Raw genomic sequence first — 18,332 nt, forward strand, 5'->3', positions numbered from 1 at the left:
ATTTCATTCTTTTACATTCTTAGCTGTCCAGTAAGAATGCCTTTTAATGTGACGAGATGGATACGTTAATTAGCTTGATAGTGGTAATTATTTCACAATGTATATGTATACACATCAAAGCATCCAGTTGAATACCTTAAATATATACAATTTTTATTTTTCAATTATATCTTAGTAAATCTGGTGAAAAATAAAGAATACCTTTTATACCCAAATATTTATAAATTGTAGGTCACATCTACCAGAAACTTCCCTTGGCTATCCTTGAATGCTTAGTAACTTGTATTACTAAATGTCTTTCCAGTATCCTGAAATGTAAATTTTTTATTAATTCAGACTAAAGAGGTCAAAATTGACTAAGCGTCAGAATTGGGTTTTACCATATCCACTTTAACTGATGAAGTGAAAAATAATGAATGATGTGTTTCACTTGAATGTTCCCATTGATAAAACTTTTGCTAGCTAAAGACATCTGTTTTGGGACTTCCCTGATGACACAGTGGTTAAGAATCCGCCTGCCAATGCAGGGGACATGGGTTTGATTCCTGGTCCAAGAAGATTCCACATGCCGTGGAGCAGCTAAGCCCTGTGCCACAACTACTGAACCTGCACCCTAGAGCCCGTGAGCCACAACTGCTGAGCCCATGTGCCACAGCTACTGAAGCCTGCACGCCTAGAGTCCGTGCTCCACAACAAGAGAAGCCACCGCAATGAGAAGCCCGTGTACCGCAATGAAGAGTAGCCCCGGCTTACCACAACTGGAGAAAGCCCACGCACAGCAACGAAGACCCAATGCAGCCAAAAATAAATTAAAAAAAAAAAAAAAGACATCTGTTTCCCTGTGGCTATTTTGTCAGTGTAGCAGTTGCAACTGCTGTTCCTGATATCCTGTGTTTTGTAATTTACAAACAAAGAGAGCTGAATTAAGATGCTCTGGTAAAATCATCCAGGAATCCCCAGTCTTGCTTCAGGGTCTCACAAACTACCCAACAGGGGAAGGAACTGAAGCCCTCCTGGGGCAGTGGCGGGCAAAAAGTGTCCCTAAGTGATCTTGACAACAGACAAGATTAAGGGGAAGAGCTGACTCACAGGGCCACAGTAAAATTCCTTGCTAATGGCTCTAGGTGGGTCTGACTGCTTTTTTAATTTCCTAAAGAATAGTATTTTGGGCTGGTGCTGTTTGCTCTAAGATGATTGAACACAGATTTAAACAGGCTTCTTTTCAGCTCTCAGGGCTCTATACATTCCCCCTTGACAGCTTTATCTAGTCCAGAGTCAAAACACCAAGATTTATGCCTGACAAGAATTTGACATTGACTTCTTTTGGATGCCCATAGAAGTACACTTTCTACTCAAGCTGGTGTGTAATCTGCTGGATTCCCCCCCATTCTGGAGGACAAAGCCTAGGTTTGCATCTGTATAATTACTTGGGGGAGAGCAAAGCTGTTGTAAACACACGTAAATTACAACTTTACTTTGGCTCTTGTGAAGTATTATTTCATGCAACCAATTAATCCAACCGTAGTTTTACATTGAAGGTTCAGTTGTTTAATGTAATAATTAATACAAATGTTCATAATCATGTTTGTAAGAGTTGGAATTCATTAATAGTAACACATATTATGCTGTGTCCCCTATGGGTATATGTGGAACATTATACCAGATGCATGGGAATGTGTGGCAATATAAGGCAGTTTCACATCCTGTTCATAAATAGTTTATATATTGGTCCAAACCTAAAAGAGAAAGTCCAAAATACATTTACAGGAAAAACATAAACTCAGTGGAATGGCATTCCCCCCATCTCCTCTGAGGTCTTGGTCAACAGTTTCGCCCTCTCTTTCCCATATCGTCAGCTTCTTCCTCTTCACCATCCCCTCCTCCTCAGGGTTTAAACATGCCAAAGCCACTGCAACTTTGAGCAGGAACGCTGTCTTTGACTCTGAGTACTCCTCTGGCCATCATTCTCCCTCACACTCCAGCTTCTTGAAAGAGTCATGTGTGTTCTCAGGCTTCACTCCTAACCCCGCCATCTGACCTCTACTGCCAGTAATCTATGGAAACAGTCATCCTCCAGGTCATCAGTGACCCAGTAGGTGCCAACCAATCCAAAGGACTCTGGTCCTCACTCTACCTGACTTCCCTACTCCTTCTCAGTTTCCTTAATGAGTTCCTGAGCTTCCTATGGATACAATCTGGGATTGGCAGTGATTCTGTCCTGCAGCTTCTTTTAGACTTCTTATATTGTCCCTGGTGATCTCACTCACACCTGTGATTTTCATCTCCTGAACTCTGTCCATTTGCTTCATGCTTACTGAGTCAGTAATGCAAAGTGGTTGAGAGAGTAGAGTTTGGAGCTATATGCCCCTGGGTTCCAATTTCTTTTATGTTTTTAATTAATTAATTTATTTTTGGCTGCATTGAGCCTTAGTTGCTGCACGCGGGCTTTCTTTAGTTGAGGTGTGCAGGCTTCTCATTGTGGTGTCTTGTCTTTGTTGCAGTGCATGGGCTCCGGGCACACGGGCTTCAGTAGTTGTGGCTCACAGGCTCTAGAGCACAGGCTCAGTAGTTGTGGCACACAGGCCCAGTTGCTCCACGGCATGTGGGATCTTCCCGGACCAGGGCTCGAGCCCATGTCCCCTGCCTTGGCAGGTGGATTCTTAACCACTGCGCCACCAGGGAAGTCTCCAATTTCTAATTTGATACTTTCTAGCTATGTTATCTTTCAAAGTCTCAATTACCTAACTATAAAATAGGGAAAATAATAGTACCTACTTTTCTGGTCATCCCATGCCATTCCCCAGAGCCTGGCACAATATTCTATGCCCAGAAGAAACCTAGTGAACTTGTGAGAATTAAGTGCAATAATGATGTGCATAGCACTGTGGCTAGCACATAAATATTCTATAAATGTTAGCTATCATTATTATTACTGGGCACTGACATTTGGATTCCTTAGATTCCTTGAACTCAATATATTCTAAAATGAACTTGACATTTCCCCCAGACTGGTCCCCTTCATTGCAGTTATAGTCAGTGACATATTCGACCCAGTCAGTAAACAGAGATCTAGGTAATATTTCTTTCCTCATTCCTTTCTTTCTTCCATGTCTACTCAGTGTCTCTAAAACCAATTTATTTTATCTTCTCAATATCTCCTAAACAAATGCTTTTATTTCTGCATCTACAGCCATATCTTTGGTTCAAGCCTTCCACACATCTATCAAAATGTTCTTCAACACAAACCTCATTTTTTTCCTCCCAGCCTCAAACCCTATAACTGCCTCCATTTGCCCAGTTTAGCCTGCTTTCAAGGCCCTCCATGATCTGACCCTGCCTCTCTCTCCAACCTCATTGCATGTATGTTCTCTCCATATTCCCCATCTTCACCTAATACCAAACTCTCTACTTCAGCCGTAAAAAGCACTGACTTCATCAAACATGCCGTCCTGTCCCCTATCTCTGTAGCTTATATATATGCCAGTTTCTTTCCCTGGAATACACTCCACATTACCTCCTTCTCCATATTACTGATGAAGTTACACTCATCCTTAAAGATGCAGTTCAAATCTCTCCTCCTCCATCATATGTATTTTTAACCCTAATCCACCTTATACTTACAAATTGAAGTTAGTTTATCTTATTGCATTGTCATGTGTTAACTTCTACATGTATTTCCTCCTGCCCTTTGAAACCCTTGATCAAGCAGATATTGGATCACTTTTACATTCCCAGAATCTGACAGTGTCTGGCACTTAGTAGGTACTCAACTATTAGTTGAAGGAATGGATGAACCATATAGAGCAGGTATACCTATCACAAATTATCTAATTACTATTGGGTTGGCCAAAAGCTTCGTTCTTTTTTTTCTGTAAGATGGCTCTGGTAGCACTTAGTTGTCTTTAACTTCATTCGAAACAATTCTGTTACATTGTATGTGACAGCTGTCATATCAGCGTGCATTTTAAAAAAGACATCAAAATTGATGAATTTTTGTGTAGCCATTTTAATATTGAAGATGGAAGAAAACAACATTTTCAGCATATGATGCTTTATTATTTCAAGAAAGGTAAAAATGCAACTGAAATGCAAAAAAGGATTTGTGCAGTGTATGGAGAAGGTGCTGTGACTGATTGAACGTGTCAAAAGTGGTTTGCGAAGTTTCGTGCTGCAAATTTCTTTCTGGACAATGCTCCATGGTCGGGTAGACCAGTTGAAGTTGAGAGTGATCAAACTGAGACATTAATTGAGAACAATCAACCTTATACCACGTGGGAGATAGCCTACATACTCAAAATATCCAAATCAAGCGCTGAAAATCATTTGCACCAGCTTGGTTATATTCATCACTTTGATGTTTGGGTTCCACATAAGTTAAGCGAAAAACACCTTCTTGACCATATTTCTGCCTGCGATTCTCTACTTACACGAACGAAAATGTTCCATTTTTAAAACAAATTGCGATGGGCGATGAAAAGTGGATACTGTACAATAATGTGGAACGGGAGAGATCGTGGGGCAAGTGAAATGAACTGCCACCAGCCACACCAAAGGCTGGTTGTCATTCAAAGAAGATGATGTGGTGTGTATGGTGGGATTGGAAGGGAGTCCTCTATTATGAGCTCCTTCTGGAAAACCAGACGATTAATTCCAACAAGTACTGCTCCCAATTAGACCAAATGAAAGCAACACTCGACAAAAAGCATCCAGAATTAGTCAACAGAAAAGGCATCATCTTCCATCAGGATAACACAAGACTGCATGTTTCTTTGATGACAAGGCAAAAACTGTTACAGCTTGGCTGGGAAGTTCTGACTCATCCCCTGTAGTCACTAGACATTGCACCTTCTGATTTCCATTTATTTCGGTCTTTACAAAATTCTCTTAATGGAAAAAAATTTCAATTCCCTGGAAGACTGTAAAAGGCACCTGGAACAGTTCTTTGCTCAAAAAGATAAAAAGTTTTGGGATGATGGAATTTTGAAGTTGCCTGAAAAATGACAGAAGGTAGTGGAACAAAATGGTGAATACGTTGTTCAATAAAGTTCTTGGGGAAAATGAAAAATGTGTCTTTTATTTTTACTTAAAAACTGAAGGTACTTTCTGGCCAACCCAATATTGTTTCTTTAATTGCCAGCCAACCTTCACCTCCTATATCTGCATAACTGTTTTTACAATCATACTTAAACATTATGCGCTCCTTTTGCTTTGATGGACTTTATTAGGAATAGCCCTATCAAATTCACAGTTGGATGGATGTTATTTTAAATGATGTTCATTGCACTGCTCAGTGTCCCCTTTGTAAGAAACCGCAGGAGAAGCTTCTCTTAAGTCTCTGCATCTGAAATAGCCACGCTTCTCCTGAGCAATATGTGTGCTTTTCATGTTTTCAGCTCTTCAGTTTCTGTAACTTTAGAGCTTCAGAGCCAAAGTTAAAATGTCAGAGCATGCATCTTGCATATTTATCTCCACTGGATATATTTTTCCAACCCTGATTTGTTATCCTGTTTTCCCACGTCATTGTCTTGCTCGATTGCCTTTCTTTGTTAGCTGCCTTACATCTGTTTTAGAACAAGGCGAATTGTACAGTTTATCCTTAAGTATATAAAGGAAAGTGAAAAGGTAAAATGAAGACGATAACATATGTACAAGTAACTAAGAGGGGAGGGAACAGAGGAGAGCATTAGAACATTAGAATTTTCTAGCAGCAATGGTTTTAGCAATAATATCTTATTGATGTTATCAGTAACCAATCAACTAACATTTTTGGAGCAGCTGTGTGCCAAACATTGTGCTGGGCATGGGGGTGCAGAGATATACAAATTGAAATCTCTCCTCACAGGAACTCACAGTCTTATCAGCTCTAAATTACACTCTGGCCTTTAGGATTATGACTGAGATAGAGAGGATACCTTTCCCCAATAGGGACCCATTCCCCAGCCCACAAGAAATAACTCTTTTAGAATATAGATGAAGCTTCTTTGGCATGTGCCTCAAAGTGCAGGTGGCTTAAATGGCTAGAAGTGTGTTTATTTCTCAGTCATAAACCAGTCTGGGGGTAGATGGTCCAGGGCTGGTGGAGTGGCTCTACTGTGTACAGAACATAGCTTCCATATCCAGGGGCCATGTCATAGTAGCAGGAAGGGTAGAGGACCAAGAATCATGCCCGTTCCTTTAAAGGGCATGACCCAGCTCTGAAAGTGACCCAGGTCACTTCTGCTCACCTCCCTGTGGGCAGAACTTGATTCCTTTGTCTCAGGAGCTGCAGGGGATACTGAGAAATATACCTCTAACGGGGGGCCACAGTCCAGTGAGAAAAAAGAAGGGGAGAATAGATATTGGTAGACCTCTAACAAATTTCTGCTAACATTAGCAACAAGGTTTCTTCTTGTTCCTGTTCTTCTTAGTAGTAGTATTAATATTGCTGTTGTTGTTATTATTATTATTATTTGGTGATGATGATGATCCTAATGATTTTTCTTCCCACCTCTGAAAGCTATTTAAAGGCCATATATGCTCAGGCTACAGGTCAATTTATAGCTGCACTTCCTCTCCTCTGCCCCATCTATGAACTTCATCTCTTCAAGTTCATCTTGAATATATCATCTCCATCTCTTCACAAACAATTCAGATGATATATTGTTTTACATTCTGATCTTTCACTTAAGATTTTATTCATAACATAGGCAAAGTTTTGAAAAAATATATGAATATCTCCCCTAGAAAAGGTGAAGGCACGAGCATGGCAAGACAATGAATCACAAATTTCAGTGTTTAAGATCTCATTATTGACAGCTCCTAGTAGAATAAGTCTTACCTGAAAGAGTGCTCTGTTCCCCCAGTTGTAGGTTATAAAGATATATTTTAGTTTTGCACCTATTCCATATATTTTAGAATATGAGTGATGATAAGTTGTTATGAGACACAATTCAAATTGAGATGGGATATAGGAGAGGAAGGGAAGAGAAAAATGCTTTCTAATATTGCTAGTTCTGTGTATAATTTAGCTGTCTTTAAATATTAAGTAATCTTTTATACTGATCATAAGTATATTCCTGAACACAGGGAGAAGTATTCTCACTCTAAATTTATAACATTTTTGGAAGCTTAATTATCATACTTGAAGGTCAAATGGTACTTTATTGCAATAAAATACAAAGAGTAATAAAGAAATTATTCCTGGGGAGATGAAAGTCTAGGTTCATAGCTCATTAAATGGTAACTTCACAGACTGTGTCTAATTTGTCATATTTAGCTTTGGAAGTTTCATACATTTGAATTTCAAATTAGGTGAAGAGATACCTGAGGCAAAACTACCTAGGGCCTTTGAATTCTAAAATGATTCAGGAGCTATAGCTCCCATAACATAATACCTATATTTGTAAGAAATGCCTATCATCCGCCATATAGTGTTTGCCTGACTCAAAGGCTTTTTAAAAAAAATAATCAATAATATTAACACAAAGCTCATTAAGCACTCCCTCAATTTGTTTCCAGACATTCCTTTCTTTTTCTGCCCAGCATATTGAAATCTCCATCCTTTGCAGTGAATAATTTATTGAACAAATTGGCCAAAATATGTTTTGGAGTCACATGATTACTCAAAAGTTTCCTCCAAAATAAGGCATTTGAAAGAAAAACACTTTTGTCAAAAGAACAGCCTTTGGAGGAGTTAAATGCAACCCCATTCTTTTGCTTATTTTAGGTTGCTGTGACCTCAGGAGATGCTGGTGACCTCAACCTTTGAAAGAGCATAAACACAGAAATGCTTTATAAGAAATGAAGCTTTTCTTTACTTTCAGCATGTAATTTGTCTCTTGGACAAATTGAATTGATGATAGGAAGAATTTCTGCTTCGATTTAATATTGAGAAACCATATAATGATCCATGTTTGTGATATTTTCTAAAAACATCCAAAGATTTAACCTGTTAGAATGTAATTAAGAAAAGGATGGCTGTGAGCTCTAAGGTCCAAATGAAATCAATTGCTTCCTGTTGAAGTTTACAGAAATTTTCTGATCTTCCATTGAATTTGACTATCTGCAAAGTTCAGCAAGTGCTCTGTTGCTAGTGTCATAAGGACAAATTATTAATTATAATCTGTGAGATTCTCCAAATAATTGGAGATAATAGAGAAAATATATTTAGTAAATGAAAGGCAGTATTGACGGAGTAACTCTATCTAGTGCCAAACAATAGATATTTAACATTAGTTGTGTTTAAAAGTTTGGAAAGGGATTGATTACTGGTTATTTTCATATTGTAGTGAAGGTCAGATTAATTTACAGTGAGTGGAAAATAATGAGCTTTTAAAAATATATCTCACCCTCCAAAAAAGTAAACATATTCCTTAGTAACTTCAACTCTTGCCAACTCTAGGACCAGCACCAGCACAAAGGTGTGTTAACATATGTGGGCTGAGTGCTTTTTTACATTTACTCAACAAAGTGTCAGTACATGCTTTTTGTACTTGTACTTTAAACAGATAAATAATAGTCTTGTTTAAAGAGACCAGGAAGCATATTTTTCTTTGAAAACTTTGCTACCGAATTTACTTTTTTTCAGGTTAGACCTCCTCAATCTCTATGATGTGAATTGACTGTCTTGTTTGTAAGTGGGGTCTCTTTACAGTTGTTTCACATAATATTCACATTCACTATTCCTGGCATAATTATCTTTATCAAATTTGCATTAGTATGAGTTCTTGTATTCATTCAAGGCAATTCCAGTCTTTTTCTTATAACTCATGGAGATTAATAAACCATTTCAAGAATAGCACAGCTAAGTAAAAGGGAAGCTCTCCAAGGAATATATTTTTTCAAAGAAATTTTAAAGTATCTTCTGAAAATAATGATTCAGGTTTCTTTTATTTTCAACTGTATTAACTTATCAATTAAAAAGATCCATTCTTGTCTTCTTTACATAGCCCATGAAATGTTAGTGAAATTATATACCTAATATTCAGGTCATTTAATAATACCCTAGCATCTAGGAAAATGTTTGACTAAGCAAAGACCTAGAATATTCATTATTGATGTAAACCTTTGTATTTTACCAGAACAAATAACCTGGATAGGTCCTACTACAGAATTTGGAGGACAAATAACTTTTTAAAAATTAATTAATTAATTAATTAAAAAATATTTTGCCTGCGTTGGGTCTTTGTCACAGTGTGTGGGCTTTCTCTAGTTGCAGTGAGTGGGGGCTACTCTTTGTTGCGGAACACGGGCTCTAGGCGCACGGGCTTCAATAGTTGCATCACGTGGGCTCAGTAGTTGAGGCTCACAGGCTCTAGGGTACGCGGGCTTCAGTAGTTGTGGCGCGCAGGCTCAGTAGTTGTGGCACATGGGCTTAGTTGCTCCTCAGCATGTGTGATCTTCCCAGACCAGGGATCGAACCCGTGTCCCCTGCATTGGCATATTGGCATATTCATAACCACTGCGCCACCAGGGAAGTCCCCAAATAACTTTTAAGTGGCTCCATCACAAACACTGAAAGGAATCTGGAAAAATAAATTGTTAGTGCACAGTTATGAGTGATTTTGACTCTTAAGAACATTTGTTACCTATCTAGTATGAAAGGACTGTATTATGCTTAAAACATTAAAAGTGGGCTTCCCTGGTGGCGCAGTGGTTGAGAGTCCTCCTGCCGATGCAGGGGACATGGGTTCATGCCCCAGTCCGGGAAGATCCCACATGCCGCAGAGCGGCTGGGCCCGTGAGCCATGGCCGCTGAGCCTGCGTGTCCGGAGCCTGTGCTCCGCAATGGGAGAGGCCATAACAGTGAGAGGCCTGCATACCTCAAAAAAAAAAAAAAAAAAAAAAATTAAAAGTTTCCCCATTTTTTTTCTTGTTTACCTGCTTTCAGGAGATATTTGACTAATGATATTACATAGATCCTCATTTTTTAATACTTTCCTGGGAAAATTGCTACCAATTTGTGTTGATAATTTTAAAGTTTTAAAGGTGTTTGGCTTTTTCAACTAAAACCAAGTCAGAGTATGCCATGCTTTCATTGCTAATGCTTTGCTGGAAACATGCTTTTAAAAAACATGGAGGCTTTAGTGAGATTGCCATCATGATTCTTACATTCTGTTGGCTTGCTTTTACTTTATTTTTTTAAGCAAAGTATAATCTTCATTTGAACTTGCCTGTTTAGCATTTCATATTATATCTGTGGTTTTGACTAAGTTGATTCATTTTGATGACATTGGCATACTCCTTAAGTTATCAAGATACAACTTAAGTTCAATTTCCAATTTAGTCCGGTTACTTGAAGTTGTCAAACTTTACAAAGGACATAGGTTTTACATTTTTGTGGATTTCAGTGACATTAACTTGTGGGTAAAGATTACAAAGATGTGCTAATATTTTGAATGAGATCTAGAGTTCTTTGAAACATGAATCTATTTATTCTTTATGTTATGTCGTCTGTTAACATAGATGTTGTCATCTTGCCTAGGATTAGTAAAAATAAATAGATATTCAGAATTATGAGTTGGATATATTTATCCATTGCCAATACTCATGGAGCTCCTTGGAGTGATCAGTGAAATCCAACTGCAAGATATGGTATCCCATGATCATTGTACTTTAATTCTAAAACACCACTGAAAGTTTCGCCTCTAACTGTTGCATTGTTTATGAGAGTTTACAAGTTATTGATAGAAACTTCATATTAATCTGAATTGCCCCAACATTTATGGGAAGGTAAATGATTTCATAACTAATCAATGGTTTGTGTAAACCAAAATGAAATCCTGGTATTTTTCTCAGAAGTGAATTTTTTCTATAGTGTAGGATGTACAACTGATCATTTTTGTGAATCTAGAAATATCCAGATTTGTTAACAGCTCGGTGTTAAAATAAAAAGTGAGTGCCTCACAGTGTAAAGTTCTGTCCAGCCTTTATATATAGTCTTATGGGTCTCACCAGTGAAGCTAAATCAGGACCATATTATGAAACTTCCCCTCAGTCACCTCTCTGGGTACAGAACCACTCCAAACTATCTTCCCCTCTCTCCAGTTCGATCCCCTCTGACAATTACCAGGACCCTCACTGCCAGTGCATCCTCCCTTGTGTCTATCTGTGGTCATCATCTGACCTGGTCTTCTTATCACAATGCAGAGACACCTGGAAGAAACCTTTACTTCTGTTCAATGTGTGTTGTATCCTATTTTCTCTAAATACAAAGCCTACTTCTTTAGGAACATTTTTGTTGTCTCTCATTCTTAGAAACTATGCAACAACTTCCCACTAGCCATCCATTTTACATTTGGTAGTGTATATACGTCAGTGCTATGCTCTCACTTCATCCCAGCTTCCCCTTCCCCATCCCTGTGCCCTCAAGTCTGTTCTCTACGTCTACGTCTTTATTCCTGCCCTGCCATTAGGTTCATCTGTACTGCTTTTTTTTTTTTGCGGTACGCGGGCCTCTCACTGTTGTGGCCTCTCCCGTTGCGGAGCACAGGCTCCGGATGCGCAGGCTCAGCAGCCATGGCTCACGGGCCCAGCCACTCCGCGGCATGTGGGATCCTCCCGGACCAGGGCACGAACCGTGTCCCCTGCATCGGCAGGCAAACTCTCAACCACTGCGCCACCAGGGAAGCCTTGGTCACCTTATCTTTGAGAAAGGAGGCAAAAATATACAATGGAGAAAAGACAGCCTCTCCAATAAGTGGTGCTGGAAAAAATGGACAGCTACATGTAAAAGAATGAAATTAGAACACACCCTAATACCATACACAAAAATAAACTAAAAATGGATTAAAGACCTAAATGTAAGGCCAGGCACTATAAAACTCTTAGAGGAAAACATAGGCAGAACACTCTCTGACATAAATCACAACAAGGGATTTGATCCACCTCCTAGAGTAAGGGAAATAAAAACAAAAATAAACAAATGGGACCTAATAAAACTTAAGGGAACTTAAGCAAGGGAAACCATAAACAAGATGAAAAAACAATCCTCAGAATGGGAGAGAATATTTGCAAATGAAGCAACTGACAAAGGATTAATCTCCAAAATATACAAGCAGCAAATGCAGCTCAATATCACAACAACAGACAACCCAGTCCAAATATGGGCAGAAGACCTAAATAGACATTGCACCAAAGAAGACATACAGATAGCCAAGAGGCACATGAAAAGATGCTCCACATCACTAATTATTAGAGAAACACAAAACAAAACTACGATGAGGTGTCACCCCACACCAGTCAGAATGGCCATCATCAAAAAATCTACAAACAATATATGCTGGAGAGGGTGTGGAGAAAAGGGAACCCTCCTGTCGTGTTGGTGGGAATGTAAATTGATACAGTCACTATGGAGAACAGTATGGAGGTTCCTTAAAAAACTAAAAATAGAACTACCATATGACCAAGCAATCCCACTACTGGGCATATGCCCTGAAAAAACCATAATTCAAAAGGAGACATGTACCACAATGTTCATTGCAGCACTATTTACAATAGCCAGGACATGGAAGCGACCTAAATATCCATCAACAGATGACTGGATAAAGAAGATGTGGCACATATATATAATGGAATATTACTCAGCCATAAAAAGGAACAAAATTGAGTTATTTGTAGTGAGGTGGATGGACCTATAGTTTATCATACAGAGTGAAGTAAGTCAGAAAGAGAAAAACAAATACCATATGCTAACGCATATATATGGAATTTAAAAAAGCAGTACGGGGCTTCCCTGGTGGTGCAGTGGTTGAGAGTCCGCCTGCAGATGCGGACTTTCTCCATTTTTCTTTATGATTTCTTCCCTTCTACTAATTTTGGGTTTTCTTTGTTCTTCTTTTTCTAGTTGCTTTAGGTGTAACCTTAGGTTGTTTATTTGAGGTTTTTCTTGTTTTTTGAGGTGAGCTTGAATTGCTATGTTCTAAGTTCCCTCTTAGAACTGCTTTTGCTGCATCCCATAGGTTTCGGATCGTCATTTTATCATTGTCATTTGTTTCTAGGTATTTTTTGATTTCCTCTTTGATTTCTTCAGTGATCTCTTGGTTATTTTGCAGCACACTGTTTAGCCTCCATGTATTTGTGTTTTTTACTGTTTTTTCCCTGTAATTGATTTCTAATCTCATAGTGTTGTGGTCAGAAAAGATGCTTGATACAATTTCAATTTTCTTAAATTTTCCAAGGTTTGATTTTTGACCCAAAATGTGATCTATTCTGGAGAACGTTCCATGTGCACTTGAGAAGAAAGTGTATTCTTCGCTTTCAGGTGGAATGGCCTAAAAATATCAATTAAGTCTATCTAGTCTATTTTGTCATTTAAAGCTTGTGTTTCCTTCTTTATTTTCTGTCTGGATGATCTGAATATTGGTGTAAGTGGGGTGTTAAAGTCCCCCACTATTATTGTGTTACTGTCGATTTCTCCTTTTATGGCTGTTAGCATTTGCTTTAGGTATTGAGGTGCTTCTATGTTGGCTGCATAAATATTTACAATTGTTATGTTTTCTCTTGGATCAGTTCCTTGATCATTATGTAGTGTCCTTCCTTATCTCTTGTAACAGTCTTTATTTTAAAGTATTTTGTCTGATACGTGTATTGCTACTCCAGCTTTCTTGTTATTTCCATTTGCATGGAATATCTTTTTCCATCCCCTCACCTTCAGTCTGTATGTGTCCCTAGATCTGAAATGGGTCTCTTGTAGACAGCATATATAAGGGTCTTATTTTTGTATCCATTCAGCCAGTCTGTGTCTTTTGGTTGGTGCATGTAATCCCTTTGCATTCAAGGTGATTATCAATATGTATGTTCCTATTATCATTTTCTTAATTGATTTGGGTTTGTTTTTGTGGGTCTTTTTCTTCTCTTTTGTTTCCTGCTTAGAGAAGTTCCTTTAGCATTTGTTGTAGAGCTGGTTTGGTGGTGCCGAATTCTCATAGTGTTTGCTTGTCTCATAGTTATAGCTTTTGATTTCTCCATCGAATCTGAATGAGATCCTTGCTGGGTAGAATAATCTTGGTTGTAGGTTTTTCCCTTTCATCACTTTAAATATGTCTTGCCACTCCCTTCTGGCTTGCAGAGTTTCTGCTGAAAAATCAGCTGGTAACTTTATGGGGATTAAGACAATGGTTTTTGAAGCTGGCTTTTTATCAGAATCAGCTGAGGAGGTTTTTAAAAATACAAATTCTGAGTTTCCGTTCTCAGAGATTCTGATTCAAAGGGTCATTTCTAAATGGCCCCTCCCTGATGATTAGATTGGAGGTGGTTCAGTGAAAGATGCCATGTGCCAAAATTTCGGAAAGGGAGATATCAATTTGGGTGGACTCCTTAGATTAAAGTACACTAAAACATAACATTCTGTTTATTGCATCCAGGCCTTAGTCACCAGAGTCATTTAAAGTCAAGTAGGTAATTTAATTGATGCCTCTGCAGACATTTTGTTACACTTATCTATCCATTGTACTGACTAGAAAATATTTCTGATAATTGCCATAAATTTTATACTTAATTTAACTAACTTATTTCCCAGTTTTTTTCAAGTTACACATTTAACAAATATCAGTATTATTTCCTGCCCATCTTAACAATTTATCCCATGAATACAGAGACCCCCTTTGGTAAGGTAGTTAATATTGAACATGGTAAAATACTATGATATCCTAAGAAACACAGCAAACAAAAAAACATCCCTTTGGTCCAAGTCCCTTGTTAGGTGCTACAAAATCTCATTTCTTGTCTTTGCAGTGAACCTTCTTGAAAAAGTAGTTTGTACAGTAGTTGAGAGAGTTGTCACTGAGGCCAAATTCCCTGGGTTCATCTACACACCCTGCTTAACACTGTGCCTTGGTAACAGGATGTTCTCAGTAGATACCAGCTTTATTAGGATTATTTTGGCCTCTCCTTTAACCCTCTTCTCTCTTAAAACTCTCTCTTTTCCTTATATCCATAATGAAATGCAGTCCTTCCTGGTCTCCTTTGCTAGCTCCTGTTCTTCCAGTCCCTGAAATGCACATTTACCTCTTCATATCACTCTTTTTTTTTTTCCCTATGCTCTCTCGGAATGACATGCTGGTCTGCTTCCATGACTTCACCACCTCCTGCGTGATAATGTTTCCTTAACTGATGAACAGTACAGATCTCCCTCCTAGCTATTGCTTGGAACTGTCCAATAGAAGGATAATGTGAGCCACAGGTGTAATTTTAAATATTCTAGAAGCCCCATTTAAAAAACGAAACCAAAAAAAAAGGTAAATTTAATAATGCAGTTTAATTCACACAGAATATATAAATACTAAGTATTTCAATATAATATAATCAATAAAAAATTGAGATATTTTACAGTTTTGTACTAATTATCTGAAATCTGGTCTGTATTTTACACTTAAAGCACATTTTTTAATTGAAGTATAGTTGATTTACAATGTTGTATTAGTTTCTGGTGTACAACAGTGATTCAGTTCCATATATATATACACACACATACACATATATATACACACACATATATATACACACACACATATATATACATACACACTCTTTTTCAGATTATTTTCCATTATAGGTTATTACAGGATACTGACTATAGTTCTCTGTGCTATACAGTAGGACATTGTTGTTTATCTGTTTTATATATGGTAGTGTTACAGCACATCTTAAGTATTGGAATACTTGGTCTGTATTAAGATCTTTTTAAAAATAAATAAACAAATAAATAAATTTATTTATTTGTTTATTTATGGTTGTGTTGGGTCCTAATTGCTGCGCGAGGGCTTTCTCTAGTTGCGGCGAGCAGGGGCTACTCTTGGTTGTCGTGTGCGGGCTTCTTATTGTGGTGGCTTCTCTTGTTGCAGAGCACGGCCTCTAGGCATGCGGGCTTCAGTAATTGTGGCAAGTGGGCTCCGTAGTTGTGGCTCACGGGCTCTAGAGCACAGGCTCAGTAGTTGTGGTGCACGGGCTTAGTTGCTCCACGGCATGTGGGATCTTCCTGGACCAGGGCTCGAACCCATGTCCCCTGCATTGGCAGGCGGATTCTTAACCACTGCATCACCAGGGGAGCCCTGTATTAAGATTTTGTAAATTTTACCTTTGAAAACTGGATTGACCTATCAAAGTATTCCATATCTACTTAAAGGTCTTCCAATAACTGAGTTGAATATAAAAAAATTATTTTCCTTTAATATCCACACCCACCTTGAGAAGATTTGTCCATCTTTTTTCAGAAGAGTTAAATAACCTTGGTACAAAAACATGTCAGTTTGAAAACTATGTCTGTTCAAGTAAATTCATTTACTCTTGCGTCAGCCTAGTTTTATTAACATGGGATTCACAGGAATATTACATAAGTTGAAAAGCAACTCCCAAATTATCAATATCAACGAGAAATTCTTCAAGTATTTTTGGAGTTCTTTTGCAGACAATTTAGAAAATTGTCAATTGCAATTAAAATCTGCATATTGATCATATTAGGAAAATATGTAAAATCATTATTTATTTGTGTGTTGGAGGTTTCAATTTCAACATGAATTCTCTTAAGTTTTCAACTACCTTGCAAGTAAACTCTTGCTTTCCTTGAGGCTTCAAGTTCAGTTCACACATATGTAGTGTGATATTAGTGAGGGAACGTGTATCCGTGTGCCTTGTTTTTGTCATTGGTTATTGGATAATTGGCAATTATTCCTTTTGTTTCAAAAAAATCTTAGAGTTAACAGTTCAGTGAATCCTTGTAAAACTCCTCATAACCAATAACCTTTGGCGTAAAACACAAAATCATTAAATTTTTCTTCTGGGTTTTTTGTTTTTTCTTGATTTCTGTAAACTAGTGATGATTCAGAGCATTTGCATGTGTATTCTAACAACTGTATCTATGACACTTTCCACAGAATCTAGTTCATACAGCTGAGCACAAGTATTTTCAATATATATAATATGTTGGTATGCAGCAGTAAGACAAACATCAGTCTCTAGTTTTAAAATGTTCTTAAGTCTGGATTTTTCATCTAACATAACTGAAGCACTGACCATCGTGATAGAAACTATTTTTTTTTAATATCCAGCTGAAGTTCTTCTTTAATGAATGTAAAAGATTTTAAAATATCTGTCATGATTTCTAATTTTTAGATAGTGAACTGGCAATATTTCTTCATAGATTTGGAAGTCCTTTGAGGAAAAAACATAACCAAAGTATTAATTGGCCAGTGTCCCTTATTTCCTAACTCTTATCAGAGTGCCCCTTTGTAAAATGCATATTTGAACATGCACTCCTTTGCTGATAAATGTTCAGGAGATCATCATGCTTCCATGGTAAAATCCAAATTCCTTAACATTCAGTTCCATGATCTTGGCCTCCCTATCTTACCAACTTCACTTTTCCACCCCCTCCTTTTAAACTTCCTTCTAGTCATGCTGAAATTGTTGTAGTTCTTGTGAAAGGCCATTCTCTTTGACCTCTCAATGCCATTTCACTTTCGCTCCAGACAGAAGCATATCTCCCCTCCTTTACCCCCACCTATCTTCCTCCTGCTAGTCTTTCAAAACTCAGCAGCCCCTCCTGACAACCCTCTTCTCCTGGGCAGCCTGGAATTAGTATCCCTCCCTTGTCCCCCTTTTCACCCCAGGACCTCTGAACACTCTCCCATAGCACTTATTACACTATATTGTAGTTGTCTCCACCAGATGGTAAGCTCTTTGAAGGCAAGGATGGTGCTTTTTGTCTCTACACCTCACACCCACAACAGCCCATGTCATGTAATGGGTGCTCACATCACGTTTATATTGTGTGTTTCAAGGGATACCTGACTAACTTGCATAATAAATAACTGCCCTGTATGTACGGGGTTCTACTTTTCACTTTGACTTTTAAATATAATGAATAGTGAGTTGGCCGTCTTATTTTAGGATGTTAATTGGCATTTTCTTCTTACTCCTCTAAAAAGGTTCTATCTAGCCATTTAATTTGTTTAGTATGACTAAGTTTTGTAACTGAATTTGTGATTATTTATTAATGGATTTTGCTCTTGTTGCTAATCAATCATCTTTCCCTTCTTCTCTCTCGGTCCAGCTCCAACAGAGGCCAGTATGCACCCGCATCTAGGTAAGTGTTTGAGACCCCGATGTCACTGACCTTAGTACTAGATCTACTTGTTTTAGTCCTCTGCCATGTGAGCAGGTGATACAGAGGTGAGGAAACTCTCTGCCCTCTCTGATTCGCTGATCATTCACTGAAATCAGACTCAGGTCCAGATTATGCTTGAACCCGGGACCTCACCTTATGAGGTGATCCAGCTGCCCAGCTGGGGTTAATGGAGGGACTTTTGAACGTGTTAGTACATTTATCCTTGGGATCCTGTTGAGTGTGATCTTTT

General features: G+C 38.1%; 1 protein-coding gene across 1 annotated transcript in view; it reads left to right on the forward strand.

The window, feature by feature from the left end:
- Positions 1-18,332, forward strand: part of RELN (reelin) — a 511,249-nt gene that overhangs the window by 220,353 nt on the left and 272,564 nt on the right. Inside the window, exon 5 of the mRNA XM_082846929.1 lies at positions 18,029-18,061. Coding sequence (XP_082703055.1) covers positions 18,029-18,061 — 33 coding nt within the window. The remainder of the gene's footprint in view (positions 1-18,028; positions 18,062-18,332) is intronic.

Source organism: Leucopleurus acutus (assembly GCF_964270905.1).
Source record: "Leucopleurus acutus genome assembly, chromosome: 9".
Taxonomy (NCBI): domain Eukaryota; kingdom Metazoa; phylum Chordata; class Mammalia; order Artiodactyla; family Delphinidae; genus Leucopleurus; species Leucopleurus acutus.